We start from the raw sequence: 18560 nt of genomic DNA on the forward strand, positions 1-18560 counted from the left end.
TCTATTTGTTTGTTGAAAAACTGAGCTATTCTAAAAATAACCCTGACATTTGAGTGCATTTAATTATGGGAACATCTGTTTAAAAGGAAAGCTAGGCCTACTTGTCTTTTCCCTTTAAACGCGGCAAGGCACGCACAATACAGGGATCCGTCTATTAAAAATGGGCCTTTAAAGCTCATAAATTTTATGTTGCACCTTCAACTGGTCTTCTGTCCCGTTTCCTGACATTGTGTAGTCGCACAAAGTAAAGGAGCTTGTTGAAGCCGGCGGGGAGCAGTGGGGGTTGAGAACATGTCAGGGTTTTTTTTTTTTTCTTGATTGACCTAGTGTTTTGTTTTGTACAATCTGTCTAAATATAGACAAAGTTTTTCTTGCCAGGCCTCTCTAATTCCATTGTACATAAGGGAACTATGAACTATTTATAAATCCTACTTATGTTTATATACAGACTTGCAGTTTGTTTGAGGGCCTGTCTTATATTAACTGCTTAATTCGGTTACAAGCTCTAAATTGGATGTGTTTAAAGCTTTAATTTACTAACAAATAGCTTGGGAAAACATTTACCAACAACATCAAATGAAAAGTTGACCACCCTGATGTCAGTTTTTCCATTAACACTCATTCTAATATATGCCTCTTGTCTTGTTCTCAGGGGTTTAAAAATAAGTCAAACAGAGCACAGAGGTACAAAGAGCCAAAGATGATTATACAGTAGACATACTGATAGACGTATCAGTGCCAGGCTCTTAAAGAATGACAAGTGTACAGATTGGCTGAGTGCAGACATGCCACAGCCAGAAGGGTGCTAGCATTCATCTGACACATTGCACTGCAAAGTGACATTCAAAACCAATGGTTTTAAAAATATTTAACCTCCTTCCAGTAGTTTATAAATCAAAGAAACATAACATATTATCATAAAAGTTACAGGTATAGCTAATCCCTGCGAATTCTCTGAAATATTGTTAATTGACATCCCATTTCTCGTAATCTCCTTGTTAGTGGTGAGCTCCCCATCACAAAGCCTGTACAGTGGGGCCAGAATCCTGTGATGAGGCCTTCATGTTTTATTGGAGAAGAGCAGGCCCATTGTCCCAAAAGCCACCTCAAACCACACTCCTCCGCCTCACGCCTCACTGGCCCTGTCCCATCGCATCAGTGTCATAGAGCTCCACAGCACTTAGCTTGTGTTCCCTGTGTCCTCTGTGCCTCACTGCATATCCACCATTTACTCCAGCTCTCCTTCTTTCAGCTCAGAAGAGATGTTCAAGTCTGATTGAGGGAGAAAAAATATATATTCCTTTTGGAAAGGCTATATCACTTTAGATGTGTATTACTGATGATGTTATTGAGAGTTTTTAGATTTTGATTCATGTTGTGAGTGACGACACTAAGTGATGCATCTTCATTAATAGGCCACAAATAATTGTTTTGCTTTTTTTTCTATCTAGTCAGCAGGACTGCATCGATGTACAGACTGGAATACACTACACAACTTTTGTACAGATTATTTGCCCTGATTTAGAGTCACTAGTTGCCAAAAGGCAGAGCCAGTCTGCAGATTTGAGGTGACAGATTTAATAGAAAATTGCAAAGTATATGATGGGCACATGCGGACTTAGATTTGTTATTTTTTATTTTTTGCTTCAGACTATGATTCCACCCAGCTGGAGGAGATCAAACATGTTTAATATTTTGAGCTGATTTAAGAACATGTATTGTAATGCATCTCTGAGTTGTGTTCGGAACGACTTTAAAGTCTGGTAGTGTGTGATCCTTAGTCGTTCAGTGTATGATGCCCAGTTTTTCTTTCTAACATTTACAAAGTCGACAAGTGTATGAAGCCTGGCGTTTTAAAATGTGTTACAATTCTAAAAGTTGTGTAGTGTACTCCGGCCTTAAGGGGATTTCTCCGTAACAGACTGAAATGTTCTGGTTTTAACGCCTTCACTGAATTGGCAGCACACACAGACATTGGTCACCATGTCTCATTGTAACATCAGCTTGATGTCCAACTGGGATTCGACTTGTTCTCAGTCTCAGGAAACCTTCCTACTCTCGGCTAGTTTAGACACCAAACACCTAAAAAACAAAGTCATCACAGTTCATTGCCTCATGGTCAGGGACATTTTGCCTCTATAAAAACAAACCACTGGAGTAGAATCTCTGGAATAATTGTTGATGACAAACAGAATAACGGTAAGTGCTGCTTGCATCAGTACAGTCTATTTCCTGTTTACTTCTCGATTGCCTCTTTTGCTTCTTGAAGCAATGAGACCTTGTGACCAAAGGATATTAGTATACCCTTTAGCTGTCTCTTGCATCTGTATTCTCTCGAACTGCCAAGAAAGAGTTGACAAAAGCTCTTGTGTTAATCTGTCATTTCCTCTATCTATTGCCATCTGTCTTTTCTTATATAAAAGCAAACAAACCCACGAAGATACCCACAAATAATAACAAATGGTTTTGTATAGTTCCGAACAATCAGAATATCTTTAAAAACTGTGTTTTTTCCCCTTTTGTTCACATTAGTTAAAGTTTTACTACGTCTTCTTGATTCAAGAGCTATTTATTTTATGTCCTCCCTCATATTTTCACAAGAGATCCCATGTTTCCTGTTTAAATTTGGAAAATGCACATGAAAGGTTATGCTGTTAAAACAAAGGGCAACACATTCCCAGAGAGACAAATTAGGATCTGATACCATGGAACCCTGGCGTTTTGACGCTGTCTTACATAAACATTCCATGCATTTAGAAAGTACAATCCCAGCCAAACTGTTTGTTAAATAAGGACCATCTCATGAAGACTATGTATAATGTAAAAACCAAGCACTGAAATAGTAAATATTTTGATGGGAACATCAAAATTTGGCCTTGTTCCCTGTGCCTAGACTGGCTGCCAAACAGGACAAATTAGACTACCACAAACTCCCAATGAGGCTCTTCAGTGCTCCATCTCAAATAATTGGGCTTAGCTACTGAGAGAAGCAAACATGAGTTACTGTGTATTCAGACAAATGTGAGCAGTTTAAATGAACTGAGTCTGTCCAATGTGAAAAAAGACAGAATGATATTATTATCTTTAATAATACTATAATAAATTATACATTAAATTAAGGACGATTTAAAAAAAATAAAGTCTTTACAGTGGTACTCACTAGGTCCTGGATCACATCATTTTTAAAACTCACAACTTTCAAATCAGTTTTATGTAGATTTTGTCTGTAGGAAGTTTTTTTTTTTTTCATCACCTTAGCAGCATGTTGTTAAAATACTAGTACAATCCAATGAAAATGCTGAACTTCTGTCCTTCACAGCCTCGCATAAAGTTTAATATGACACTACCCCGAAGTCTATGAGTGCACGAATTAAAGTTTTTGTAGCAATGAAGTATTAAAACTTGAGTTTAGGGGACGGTCACCATCAACAAGGCTTTTTAAGACTTACCATCCAGCACAAACGGCTTTTGAGACCCGCTTTTCTGGTGGCTCAAGCACAACTTCATATAGCCATTTTAAACCTCTCGCACAGCACAGACTGCAAAGTAGAACTGCAGAAACGCAGAAAAATCAGTCAAGAGGAACTGATCTCATCAAATATTAAACAGAAGTCGGGGACGTGATTCAGTGATGCATGGGACTGTTAAGGGCTGGATAAGGGGCGTGCATGATTAAGCTTTAGCGGGCCAGTGCGTATGCATATGTTAAGATTTACCTTCTCAATAGATACGAGAACAATAGTTAAGGTTGTTAAAATGAAAATGGTCATAAGACTCATCATTTGGTATTCCAAAAAGGTGACCATGTTGTGAAGACTAAGTTTCATTGTTTAATATTGCAACTGCCACTGTTTAATTTTTTTTTTAATGACACCCCATATTCTCTTGAAACCGTTGTGATATTCTCCCCACATCAGTCTATCTCAGTTTAAGCAGTTTTTTAGCAGACAATCACATGGACAATCACATTCCAGACTTACATACAACAAGGGACTGGGTGCTACGCAGCTGTCCATCACATCTACTAAAGTCTGTCTCAGCCTCAGAAAGATGAATATTTCATAATGAGCCTCCCTCCTGTATGGGCCTGTCAGCTCCTGTTCTTTCCACAACTGCACAACACACTCTCCCTGGACTTAAGAGGACGGTACAGTTTGCATTATTCAGACGCTCCATGCTGTGCACTTTCTGTCACTTTAAAAAACGGGGTCATATGCGATGATAAATAAAGCAGCCTATATGTAACCATACATGTGTGAGATGTGCATATTGCTCCATTGCCTGTTCAGTTTTGGAGCAATGCGCTTGTACAAAACTCAGTGTTGACTCAGCCGCAGAGAGGGAAACTGCAAGTGGTAAAAGTTTTTCAAACACAACCTCACTCACCCTTTGTTGTTTACATAATATGGGACACAGTTATGCCCAGAGAAGTGGACACAGTGTGTGTGGAGTGGTAGGATTAAAAATGAGGAACAAAAGGCCCATTGACATCAAATGGTTGACAGGCGGCCAGGAGGACAGCTGCTTGCTCAGGTCAAGCAGTATTAATCAATATGATCATAATAATAATAATAATAATAATAATAATAATAATAATAATAATAAGTTAATCGGCTAATGTAAATAACAAAACTGTTATTCTGTAATATTTTTATTCATTTTAACCATCTTAATTATTGCCTATACATTTGTTTTTCCAAAAGACATGGTAAAGTATTAAAGTCACTATGAAGAACATACTGTGGGATAGGTTACATTAATTTTAGTGTCAGCTCAGAGAATTATAGTTTGAATTAGTTTTCATTTTTATATTTCCATTTCCATTTGAATTTTTGTTAATGTTTTAGTAAGTTTGTTGTGTGTTTTTGATATTTTTAGATATTTGTCATTTTATATATACAGTTTTAGTTATTTTAATAAATCAAGATAAACCAAATGAAAATGAAAGTGTTTCCTTGGCAACTACATGACAAAAATAAGTTACCTCTTTTTATATTTAACAGTAGTTAATGTTTGTATTATTTCAAATAATTTCTCTCTCTCTCTCTCTCTCTCTCTATATATATATATATATATGTATGTATATATAGTTTTAAAGACAATTTTCATGAAATGTAATAATATAAATTTGAAAAATTTGCTTTCAGATTATGATTTCTTCAATGGCACATCTGAGTTTACAGTACATTTAACATCACTGTAAGAAAAAGTTGTTTTTTTTCAAAGTTGTAAATAAAACAAAGACTATTAGAGTATGTTCTTTTATTTTTATACTATTTCTACTATTTCTATATAAGTGAATTTATTGAAAATTTTCCTGTAACCTTTTTCAGCTAAATCATACACCATATTTTTTTTAAGTGCATGTTTATGCAATGAAATTGAAAGGACAGAGCTTTTGACACGGGCACGCTAAATTCAGGCTCATCCAAAGTTTTGTTTAACTTGTCCTTTTCAAACAAGTCTAATATATAGACATATACCCTCAATCCTATCCCCCGTCTCCTCTTCCTCAGCGGGCAGTATTTCCCAGTGTTTAGAGGGTGGTGGGGGTAGGCGATGTCATCCGTCAGCTGATGTATACCACCTGCCTTGGCCTCTGCCTGACCCTCGGCCGCCCCCACAGCAGAGGCATTCCACAACCTTCCAGAATCATGTTTATACTGAGGAAGATTAGACAACCCTCCCCTTAGACTGAGCTGTGCAAATGACCAGCCTCCACTTCATGCCTCTTTATCTAATGAGGAAAAGTGAGGGAGGCCAGTCTGTGCTGCCAAGAGCCTCTTTCTCACTGCCACACTAGCAGCAGGATCATGCTATTGTATTGAGTCATTTTGTGAGGTCATATCATTTTGAAATATTAGTGTTCTTATATTGATATATGTAATGTGTCTTATTTGAGAGAAAGTAAACCTACTCAACAAATCTCCAGTCAGCGAAGAAGACAAACACCTCTCTCACCGTCATTAACTCCCCACACATCTCAAGACAATAATAATAATAATAATAAAAAAAACTTAACCAGCATATTTGCTGTTCACTAGTTGATGACTTCCATTTGAAAGGTTCATTTATTGATATAGGAAAAAATTTATTGTGAAGGTAAACATGATACCTCATCAATACAGTGACAACATTTTAGTTTAGAACCATTTATCTCTTTTTAAATACTTTTTTTGCAGTTGAGTTGAGACAAAATCACTCAATGTGGATCAACATCATCAAGGACAAACATACAATTTTATAACCTTCAGTGTGAAAACTGTGATTTTGCCTGACTGTGCTGACCTTACAGACATATCTGTGAAGCCATTTAAATAAGATGGCATTTAAATCAAGGCATTGTTTTAAACATTACATTATCTATATTTTCTTAGGATTTTAATATATATTTTATATGTATATTGGTGAGTTGTGGTTTTAGTAGTGAGATATCAATATTAATACTGTATTTATGATATTCATTTGTGTTAATAATATGTCATGTTTTATTAATTTCACTCTGGTAATTTTACAAATGAATGAAGACACTGTCCCGTGTCTGAATGAACAGGATTGGGATATTAGGATTATTGCTTCATCTAGCGGTGATGTTATGACATAACAAGTGACAAAGATTGACCGTGTCCACCGTAAAGGGAACATTTTGGTCAAACTTCATTTATAAATTCCACTTATTCATTATTTATTTAATATGTTGTCGAGCTAATCCTTCTGTAGACGTTTAAATATACATGTTAACGTGTCTTTATCATAAAACGAGTCACTTTCCGTTTTCTTTATTATGTAATTTTGTTATTTGTAGATGTTTATGGTAGGACAAGGAGGGGTGGAAACATAGTCCCCTCCTCCAATCAGTAGTTGAACTCGTAAGCGGCACCCGATCCACTGGAGAGGACGCAGCATCACATCGTCTGTGTAAACTTCGCACATTTATTGCGAAGAGACGCAATGATCAACACCCAAGCAAGGTAAGCAATAGTCGTGTATTTTTTTTTCTTGGTTTCATCAGTAGTCTACACGAGCATTAGCTAGATATTCCCGATATGGTTTGGCGTTCATATAAGTCGTCCGTGCTAGATCCATCCTCATTAATAAGACTCCGTTACTGTATCTTTATAAAGGAAATGTCTTTGTTTTTTATGTTGCATTGGGATGTTATATAAATACTTGAACTGAAAAGACGTTCTGCAGCTGGACTGCTGTAAACAACAACGAGAAAAAGGCATTTGAATTGTAACTTGCTATACAGATAAATACGCATTGATTCATGTCTAATTTACAGAGTCTGAGAGTCAATAACTTACAGAGCCAATCAGTATCAATATCAATAAATATCATCTAGTTTCTTTGCTGTGGAACCGTGTTCCATATTTAGAGTCGTGATGGTGTAGAGTACATCATGTTCTTACATCACAGTTCACGCCCTGGACAGCGCGTTTGTACTAGGATATCTTTTCTCTGTCATTATGGTGTCTGTTCTCTACGTTTATTTGTTGTATTGTACACACCATCGTTAAAGTTTGTAATTCAGCTCTGACTGCAGTACACTTTCCTTCAGTGTCAACCAGTTTGCTCGAGTAGACCGGGGGTGTATTCCAGAAAGCAGGGTTAACTTACCGTGAACTAAACCCTGAACTCTCGGTTGACTAACCCCAAACCTTGCTTACTCGAGGTATGTGGTTCCAAAAATGCATCCGGGAGTAAGTTCATTCAACTCAGAGTATGTTCCTGATTAAGACTCAAGACATTCTCAACAGAGCGACGAATCGACGAGTCACTATGGAAACGGACGCTAAGAAAAAGCGCGCCAAGCTGTTTCTTTCTTCTTCTTTTGTTCATTAGTTGTTTTACATGCTTAGTGCATATCGCCACCTAATTGATGACCGTGATTTTTTTTCCATGTAATCTTTAATCCTTGAGAATGTGAATTATATTTTTTGTTTTATGCTAATTATATATTAAGTCATATCAGATATGTATTTTGATTTAGAATTTAGACATTATAGAAAATCCATGTGTGAGATAATATAACGTAATAAATAAAATAAATAAATATTTATAAGTTAAACATTACTTTGTCATAGTGTTTTATAATTTATACAGATAACTCTTATATATGGCAATAAAAGAAATAATCATATTAGAATAATGTTACATTATTTATTACTTATATTAGTGCTTCATCATTAACATATCAAAATATATATATATATATATATATATATATATATATATATATATATATATATATATATATATATATATATATATATATATATATATATAAGCTATATTACATATTGTAATATTATATAATGCTGTGCGCTATCTGTCACGCCCACTGAAGGCTCGCTGAAGTGAACTAACCCTGGAACATAACCTGCTCCGGAGCAGGTTAAGTTCAGAGAGTGAGTTGCTATGACTACTAACATACCCTGAAAGTTACCTCCATTTTTGGAACCGAAAGTTGAGGTTATCCACTTACTTACTCTTAAACATACCCGGGTATGTCACCTAACCTGCTTTCTGGAATACCCCCCGGCGCGCGCGCGTCTTCAAGCTGGACGTTACGCAGTGTTCGTGCTCGCAGCTAGTCCAATAAATAACAACAACAACAACAATAATTTAAAGTTAATATGCATATTAAAATGCATATTAATCGTGACATATTCATCATATTTTTTGCAATGAAAAATAATTGTAATATTTAGATTGGGTGTGGGGGTCAGGTTTTCTACATTTAGATAATTAAACGTGTAAAGTAAAAAAAAAAAATCTAAAATGAACATCTTTATGTGAGGGTTAAGTTTAGTGTTAGGGGACAGAAAATATAATTTATCTCTGAAAAATAAATACATTTTAAAAAAAGGATACAGTAAGGCACTAGAATGCAAATGATTGAGAGTGCAACTAACCTGATATATCTGCAAATGTATAATTATACATTTACTGTAATTGTGCACTTAATTTATCTGTATAATACCATTCAAGAAGACTATATGCAATCAAATATATGCCATATGCAGCCAAATGAGAGTTTGTGTCACACTGGCCATATTTTGTGTCTTGTTTGTTCAACTTGAATTTCATTGGACCATAATCTCAAAGTTCAAATTTCTTTTGGCATGTGTCTGTGCAGAGCTGCACTTCTGGATTCAGCTTGTGTGTTCCGCTGGGTCAGGCAGCAGGCTCCGGGGCCTCAGTGGTGCTCCTGATGCCCCTCATCTACAGAGGATGAACACAGATAGGCAAAGCACAAGCAGGGATCTGACTCAAGATGTGCTCCTTTATAAGGTGAGGCTGTCATCACCTCTCATTGTAGATGCTTAATTGCTAAAGCCACATATACAAATATTATCTTAACTGAGACAGTCCATTTAGCACAAATAAATGTAATGCTTCAGTGGTTCAAACTATAAGCAGCTACTGCTGTCCAGGTTTATGAGGTGAATGTGACTTTATTTAACTGCAGTGCTGATATTGGGCTGGAAGGGAAAGCACAGATGAATGTAAAGTAATTTGCTAATTGAGTTTTTGTGTCATCCTTTCATGCAGGATGGGAAGTTAACTGTGAAACAGCAGGTGAATTCACTGGACAGCGAATCATCCATTCTGCTCTTTCAGTATCAGTTAAGTGGGCAGTTGTCATGGAATATGCAGACTGTGCTCTCTGGCCATAGCCTCTTTGTTGGTTTACCAAATGGAGAACTTCTCCAAGGCACCAAAGAAGGGTAAGCCATAAATGGACTGATTTAATATCCCATCTGGTACATTTACTGAAACAATACACTGCTGTTATGCAAGTATATGCCTGTATATACTATTATGGTGTTTATGATTTTTATTAATATTTTGAGCTAGTTTTTATTTTTAAATTTGTATTTTTATTTTTTATATTACTATTTAGGTTTAATTTATTTATTATTATTATTTATTTTTTCAGTTTCGTTCATTTTTATATTTTAAGCCAACAATATGTATAGGTTTTCATCTAATATTTATATTCTATATTATTTGAGCTTTATTTACAAAAAAAATGTTTTAATAGTTTTAGTTAGCTATAATAACCCTGCGTTATACTGCCAGGAGGAGCACCTCATGTAAAGTTTGACCAAAGACCTATTTTAGCAGTAAGACACTGTGAATGGATCACTAAGTCCCACTGCTATCACATTAATAGAAGTTATAAATGTTTCAGAACTTTCTAATCCTGGCCTAAAAGGTCTTGCGTAACTTCTTTCTGCACTCTCACTGTATCCCAAAAGGGGCAACTTCTTGACAGCCAAACACATTTGAGGATACAGCTGGAAGTTGTACCAACACGGTTTGCTCATATCACTATGATTGGGAGAAAGTGCAGTGCTCAATATGGCGTAGCAGGTTCTGCTTTCTAAATAATAGAGCTTGTCACCAATTGCATCACCGCAGCTGCTGTTAGAAGCCTGAAATATACACATTTTTAATGCTATTTGAGCATAAGAAACAACATTTATGGGACAGTTTGTCAGATTTCATTACTGATTTGAAATATGTTTTTGAGATATAAGTTTGTCAAGCACTTTTTGAGATCTCAGTATTTCCCCATTCAAGATAGGAGTTGGTCTTGCATGTCCAAAAAAGCCAGCAGGCATTGCAAACATGGCCTCAGATCAAACTGACTTTCCTTAAAAGGGAATTAGTAAGTATGTTTTCTCCATTCTCTTTACCCCTGAACTCACTGCTGTTTTGGAGTTTGCCGAGGAGAAACTGCAGATTAATCATGTATTCGTGTGGTTCATGAAGAACAGGCCAGATAAATGTAAGTGCAGGATGAGTGGTTTTGATTTGCTGGAAATGGTAAGACTTTTGCATTGGGTCTTACTGTTACAGTCACAAAAAAAATTACAATACATTACAGCATTGTCAGCTGCCTTTTAAGACATTATCATAACTCACATTTCACCAGAAGTGTTGACAGAGATGTTCTAGCCTATCAAATCTGATGCATTTTTGAAAAGTTGTGATTTTTTCTTTTCTCTTCCACAGTGCTCCTCACCAGAACATTCTGCTACCTTGGATTTGAGCTTGTAAAACAAGATCATCTAATAGCATCCATTGCAGGAGATTTGCGACTTATGGTCTACACTATACAACAAACTCACACATCAGAAGAATGACTACAAGGCCTTCAAAACACAAAGAGTTCTATAGACTGTTGCTAGGTCCACTAAGTAAATAGTAGTTATTGTTCAAAACAAACATTGTAGAGGGGCATTCAGGACAGACAACTTAGTAACTGAAAAAAACCTTACTGTTAATTAAAAGAGACACACTAGATAGATAGATAGATAGATAGATAGATAGATAGATAGATAGATAGATAGATAGATAGATAGATAGATAGATAGATAGATAGATAGATAGATAGATAGATAGATATAGAAAGTTACAATGATTGTTGTGTTCTCTGTAGATGAGTTTTATCCAACACTTTTTATGTCAAAAATATATGTTATCGGAATTATATCAACACTCGTATGCTGTAATGTGAACTTGTATTGCACTTTGTGAATCAGTGATTGACACGATCTCAGTACAACTACAAATAATAAAAATACATAATAAAATAAAAATAAAAAAATACAAAGCCAAGTTTAATAATTGAACATACTGTAAATTTAATTAAGCACACTTTACTCCTCACCAAGAGCTATGAATTGATAATGAATTTCCACTCTAGCAACAATATCTGCTGTGTTTTGGCGATCTAACAACAGGAACATTGATTCATATTTGCTGACCACATTATGGAAAGGTATGTGTATGAAGAATTTATTTCAAAGGCAGTGGTAGACTATACTTTACTTTATTTTATTACACATTTTGCACATTAACAATGCAAGACGGAATATACCAACTTACATGAGGCACACTTACTAAAAAACAACAACAAACAGAAGAAGCAAGAGTTGAAATCTTAGTATTTTGATAGAGGACCATAAGGTTTCCATCTTTGTACTTATTTATTTATTTATTTACTTTTAATTATTTGAAACTTCTCACAAAATCATATCATGTCAGTCTTTTGAATCTCCAAAAATTGTCACAAAACCAAAATAAGAAATAAAGTAAAAGAAAGCAAACTGAATGTCAGTACTTTGATCAAAAATACATACATGCACGCACGCACGCACACGTACGCTTTTATAAAAATAAAATAAATCAATAACATGTGACACCTACAGTACTGTCGATGAACTTTAACCTTTAATGGAAAGTCGGATCGGAGAGCTGTGATTGGTCGATTCAGCTGAGTGACGCAGACCGCGTCATCCCCATCGCAAACGACCCCTCCCATGTTCAGTTTCAGTGACGTACCCGGTGAGCGAGCGGCTGTAGCTAGTGTTACTGTCCTGCGCTGAACAAACCCACCAATGTCAACTTAAATATGTCAAATCACTGAATCATTTCTGCACGGTAAGACGTTTCCTGCTGTTGCTCAAGTGTAGCCGAGCTTAGAACATAGATGATAAACCGAAGCCCGGCTCTCCATTCAGCCGCATGAGAGCTGTGCTAACTAGCCACTAACGTACATACAATGCTAATACACGAGCAGGCTCCTGACAGACTGACACTCTCTGAATCTTCGACCCGGACAGTGTTTATCTGAGACAGCAGTATTATGTTACAGAGATGATGTTAACGCCAGCACCGGTGTGAGTTACGGAGATCCGGCGGCAGTTAGCTCAGGCATGTAGACTGAAAGCTAATAAACGACGCTAGCAATGTGACTTTATGATGAACCAATGCGCTCACTAGATGTTTCAGGAACTGATCGTGCAGACTACTACAGCTTGTATCAAAAACAAGGGACAAAAATGAACCCACGAAAATGAAAATTCTTGCAGCATTTACTCGCCTTCATGTCAATCCACTTTTCTTTTCTTCTTTAAAAGAAGATATTTTGAGAAATGGCATAGTGGTGTTTGTCCACAAAGTGAAAGTCACTGGACACCAGAACTGTTTGGTTACCAATATTCTTCAAAATATCTTCTTCTGAGATCATCTGAAGAAAGAAAGGCATACAATGTCACCAGCCTGAATGATAATTTTTATAGTTCTAGTTCATAGTTTTAAGATATACACATTTAATAAAAAATAATGAAATTCATGTTACCCACCCCCCATATATACATCTTGGATTTAGACTGTACATTTTAAAATTCAGTTTAATTATTATTATTAATTTAAATAAAGGGATAATTCACTCAAAAAAAAAAAAAAAATTACAATTCAGTCATCATTTACTCACCTTCATGTTGGTCCAAACCTGTATGACTGACTTGTTTCAGTGGAACACAGAAGATGCTGCCTAACATCTACTTTTGTGTTTCACGCAAGAGAAAAAAGTTCAATAGGTACACTTTCTACACGATGGTGAGTAAACGATGATAGAATGGTCATTTTTTTTGGTTCAGTTATCCCATTAATATGTGTTATACCCCCCACCCCCCATTTTCCAGGTAGCTTGAGACTAATGCCGGGCGCTACAAGCAGGAAACATGCAGCAGAAGCGCAACATTCAGATCATAGAATGGGAGGACTTGGACAAACGCAAGTTCTACTCCTTCGGAGTCTTCATGACCATGGCCATCCGCGCAACGGTCTACCCGGCCACGCTGATCCGCACCAGGCTGCAGGTTCAGAAGGGGAAGTCTCTCTACACTGGGACCTACGATGCCTTCCGTAAGATTCTGAGAGCTGAGGGTCTGAGAGGACTTTACAGGGGCTTCATGGTGACCACGTTCACGCTCATATCAGGGCAGGCGTACATAACCACCTACGAACTGGTAAGGAAATATGTCTCCAACTATTCTAAAGACAATACGCTGAAGTCATTAGTTGCGGGAGGCTCGGCCTCACTGGTGGCCCAGAGCATTACTGTTCCCATAGATGTCATATCGCAGCAGCTCATGATGCAGGGCCAAGGGGAGCATCTGACCCGCTTTAAAGTGAAACCCACAATGGGAGCAACGCACTCTGTATTTTTCGGCCAGACGAGAGACATTATTGGGCAGATATTTGCTGTGGATGGCATTCGTGGCTTCTATCGAGGATATGTTGCGTCTCTCCTCACATACATCCCCAACAGTGCCGTTTGGTGGCCCTTTTACCACTTCTATGCAGGTAAGAGATGTTGTACTGACCGTCAGCGTCACCTTTAATTTTGAAAAATGAACATATTATGAAGATAACAGCATATTAGAATGATTTCTGAAGGATCATCAATTATGATAATATTTCACAGTATTACTGTTTGGGCTGTATTTTTGATCAAACAAATGCAGCCTTGGTGAGCATAAGAGAGCTTATTCAAAAACCAAGCAAACTTTTGAAAGGTACTGTACCATTTCAATTCATTTGCTCAGTGTAGTCGCAGACTGTATGTATTTGTTAATGCTAGTTTTATGTACTTTGGATGTTGATGTTTTGAACGTTAAAATACTGTTCAGAGTCACATGGACAAAAGTCATCTTGGTTGGCAATATATCCATCTCATTAGAGACTGATATAATGTCGGTTGATTCTGAAGAAGCTGAGATTTCATTTGCTCTCATTGGCTTCACAGAACAGTTGTCTAAGCTGGCTCCCAGTAACTGCCCTCATCTAGTGCTGCAGGCAGTGGCTGGACCTCTGGCAGCTGCCACTGCCTCCACTGTCACCAACCCCATGGATATCGTCAGGGCCCGGGTTCAGGTGATTTACATTAAACACACTATAAAATCAGACAATCTGTATGTGTAGCTGATTTACGTGTGCAACAAAACACAGATTACTATCAGTTTCTTTCCCCAGGCAATCCATCTCATAAACACTTGACAATAACTGTGGAACACTATTTATACACTTATTTATCTAACACACATACTTAGTCTACACTTCTAATTTGCAAATAATATACCTGTACATACAAAACTCTCTATAGTAATATACCTGCACACACAATTGTAAATTTATATATTGTTATTCCTTATTTACTTGTTCTATGTTAATATTATTTTTATCTGTTTTTGTTCTGTTGCTGTCATTCTGTTGCACTGCGGAAGCTTCTGTCATGAAAACAAATTCCTCGTATGTGAAAACATACCTGGCAATAAAGCTCATTCTGATTCTGATTCTGAGAACCGGCTTATGTAAAGGCAAAATGCAAATTGTTTAACCAGCAAAACAACAGAACTGATTTGATGTATGCAGTGGGTATAGAAAAGAATCACCCCCTTTTAAAATAATCACATTTTGTTGCTTTGCAGCCTGAAAAAAAAAAAAAAAAAAAAAGAAGAAACAGTTTTTGTTTTATCCGGCTGTATTTACTCAGTGCAACTTATAACATCCAAGTGAAAGATATAACACCAACATGTCAAAAATAAATTAATAAAAAAACAATCACCGAGTTGGAAAAAGGATCACCCCTCTTCTGTCAGTGTTTTGTTGAACCGCCTTTTGCTTTAATTACAGCCTTTAGTTTGTTGGGATCTGTGTCTACTAACTTTGCACATCTAGACTTTGCGATATTTGCTCACTCTTCTTTGTAGATCTGCTCAAGTTCAGTTCAATTTGATGGTGAGTGTTTGTGGACTGCAGTCTTCAAGTCATTCCACAGATTTTCACGCAAGGACATTCACCTTTTTCTCCTTCATCCACTGTGTGCTCAGTTTTGCTGCGTGCTTTGGGTCACTGTCATGTTGGAAGGTAAACCTTCTTCCCATTGACAACTTCTCTGCAGCAGGGACTGGATCACTTGTCAGGATATGAGGAAATCCTAATGAAAACATAATGGCCACAGCTGATCACAGTTGAAAGTCAAATGGCTTTGTGTGCCATTGACATGTTTTTTCTGACATGTTGGTGTTATATCTTTCACTTGATGCTATAAGTTGCACTGATTAAATACAGCTTGATAAAACAAAAACTTTGACCGTCTTCATTTCAGACTGCAAAGCAACAAAATGTGATTATTTTAAAGGGGGGTGGTTCTTTTCTATACCCTCTGTATGTATATTTTTTCATACATATATTGTTATTTTTCTGATGTGTGCTTTCCTCAGTTCTCCCATTTTTTATGTAAATTTCTCTTAAACCCCACAAAACCTAATCGCTGAATATCTGACTGTTTTTTTGGGCAGGTGGAGGGCAGGCCATCAGTCACTGAGACCTTCAACCAGCTGATCAGAGAGGAGGGATTCTGGGGGATGACCAAAGGCCTCTCTGCTCGCATCATAGCCTCAGCGCCCACAGCAATAGTCATGGTGGTCGGTTATGAAACTCTCAAAAAGCTCAGCTTACGCCCAGAGCTGGTTGACTCCCGACACTGGTAAAAAAAAAAAAGAAAGGAAAGAAAAGAAACTTTACAGTGTCTGTCATCTCCACTATGACTACTTTACTCCACCTTATTTTCCATGTTTGCCTTTTAAATCTCCTCCCTTGTGATGCTTCAGTGGGACAGTGCTGATTGCTTTTGGGTTTGATTATGAAATCGTTTTTTTATCTAATAGAAACACTGCAGCTTTTGAGCTCTGTGTTACTGTCTGTCAATGAGGGAAAATGCTGCTCAGGTTTGTAATCGGTGTAAGAGGCACACGAGTTTTTCTTGAATTTTTAAAAAGTATGTGATCTAACAGATTGAATGTTTTAGAAAAAGAGTATTTTGTGACTTTAATTTATTGCTCGTTGTATAAAAGTGGTATTCAGTCATTGTTAAATTTTCTGTAGTACATAAACAATATTTCTTTTAAGATTTAATTTAGAGTACTCACTTTGTTGTACTGTCCCCACAACTGGCATTTTATCAGTAGTAGTAAAGTTTATAATGTACTTTATTAAGTTTATATACCTAGGTCTTTTCATGTGCACAGTGTTCACCTCTGAATGTGCTGTTCCTCGTTTTTGTGGGGTGTTGGGATTTTAAGTTGCCAAAGCCGAACGAATATTCAAGGAAAATCTGTTGCTGACAATGAATAATGAAAAATCAAAACCGATTGTAAATATATCGAGTTATATATTTGTGTGTGCCCTTCAATTTTTTTCAGTCTTTCCGATCTTTCTTTCATAACATAAGCCGATGTTTAACAGATTGTTTGGGCTGCTCTTTTCTTTAAAAAGGACAGCTTTGCATTATAATAGTGGATCAAAATATCCAACTCATGCACAATGTTCAACATTTTCTCAAGTCATCCATTCGAAGTGGAAACTAATGCAAATCTTTCATTCTGGTGAGTATGCCATTTTGGACATTCTGCTTCAGTTTTCAGTAGAAATGAGAGAACTGATGACACAATGTTAATTTTTGGGTGAATTATCCTTTTAAGAACATCTTATGATGCAATTGGAGTGAACTGTGGGAATGTAAATAAGTTTTTAAACCATATGATATCTGTGAAGCAGCTCATCAGATCTCAAAAGAAAAAAGTACCTGTAAATATTGCGTGAGTGTAACTGTATCCAGAAGGACAGCATAGCGCAGAGATTCTGTGCTGTGTGATTCTACTTGTCACCGCTAGGGAGCAGCCACTTCTAAAAAGTTGTCTATTCTGTAGTCTATTTTTCTTTTTTTTCTTTTTCTTCTTTTTTTTCCTCAGTCATACATAAGCCAAATAAACTCGTTCCAGGCATGCAAATTATATATTTAGCAACTGCTGCTATTCTGACGCATGTTTACTTGCATTTTCATTTTAACCTCATCCCGGCTACTTTTAGAACAGCAGGGTATACAACAAATCAATAGTTTAACTTTGAATAAATTAATTTGTATATAGAGGAAGCTTTTTTTTTTTTTTTTTTTTTTTTTTTGTGAGCATCAACAAATTAATAGTTTATGGGAATTAAAAAACTATATATATATATATATATATATATATATATATATATATATATATATATAAATACACAAGTAACTTGAGGCAAGAAATATATATTTTTTAAAATCATTTTAAATAAAAATGCCACATGGCGTGTTATGACTCAACGTCAACAGTTAGGCTAACTGAAGTAAATTTCTGAAATACTGTTTGAAGCACATTTGTAACTGCTGGTCTGTAAAAGTATATGAAATGCATAGTAAAGATTATACTTAATGTATGCAATCAGAGGGAAGGGCCTAAGCGGTCCTCATGATGATTAAAATGATTTAAAAATAAGACAAAACAATTAGAAACAAGATGGTCCTTTACTGATTTATGATGGTACTTAGCTGGTCGGACCTGTATAGGACCAGAACATGAGCAGCTTAAACCAGCAAAGGTTTAATTTTAAAAGAATTATGTGGCCATTATAAAATTATGTGGCCATTTTTATAATGAATATACATTTATCTAGTTCTGAAATACTCTTTAATATGCTTATATTTTTGCTAAACAATATATATATATATATATATATATATATATATATATATATATATATATACATATATAATATAAATAAAATACTACTGCAGCAACTGTAAAAGCCATGGAATATGGTTGTGGATAATGGGGGGCTTGGAGTCAGAAAGGTTGTGATTTGAAGCTCTTACTGAGTGT

General features: G+C 36.2%; 1 protein-coding gene and 1 pseudogene across 3 annotated transcripts; both read left to right on the forward strand.

Annotated features, from left to right (window-relative positions):
- The first annotated feature begins 6853 nt into the window (after nt 1-6853).
- On the forward strand, nt 6854-11623 carry LOC109094040 (annotated as a pseudogene).
- A 645-nt stretch (nt 11624-12268) lies between these two features.
- LOC109093702 (solute carrier family 25 member 44-like) lies at nt 12269-17043 on the forward strand. 3 transcript variants are annotated; one of them, XM_042760643.1, is made up of 4 exons: nt 12269-12459; nt 13510-14169; nt 14612-14739; nt 16167-17043. In XM_042760643.1, the coding sequence occupies exons 2-4, from the start codon at nt 13545-13547 to the stop codon at nt 16356-16358; spliced, it is 945 nt and encodes a 314-aa protein (XP_042616577.1). In that variant the 5' UTR covers nt 12269-12459; nt 13510-13544; the 3' UTR covers nt 16359-17043. The 3 variants fall into 3 exon arrangements, with proteins under 3 accessions (XP_042616577.1, XP_042616576.1, XP_042616578.1); XM_042760642.1 differs by having other exon boundaries at nt 12275-12459; nt 13506-14169; XM_042760644.1 differs by lacking the exon at nt 12269-12459 and adding an exon at nt 12468-13419 and having other exon boundaries at nt 13506-14169.
- Nucleotides 17044-18560: the final 1517 nt, after the last annotated feature.

The sequence above is a fragment of the Cyprinus carpio genome, chromosome A7, assembly GCF_018340385.1.
Source record: "Cyprinus carpio isolate SPL01 chromosome A7, ASM1834038v1, whole genome shotgun sequence".
NCBI classification, from domain to species: domain Eukaryota; kingdom Metazoa; phylum Chordata; class Actinopteri; order Cypriniformes; family Cyprinidae; genus Cyprinus; species Cyprinus carpio.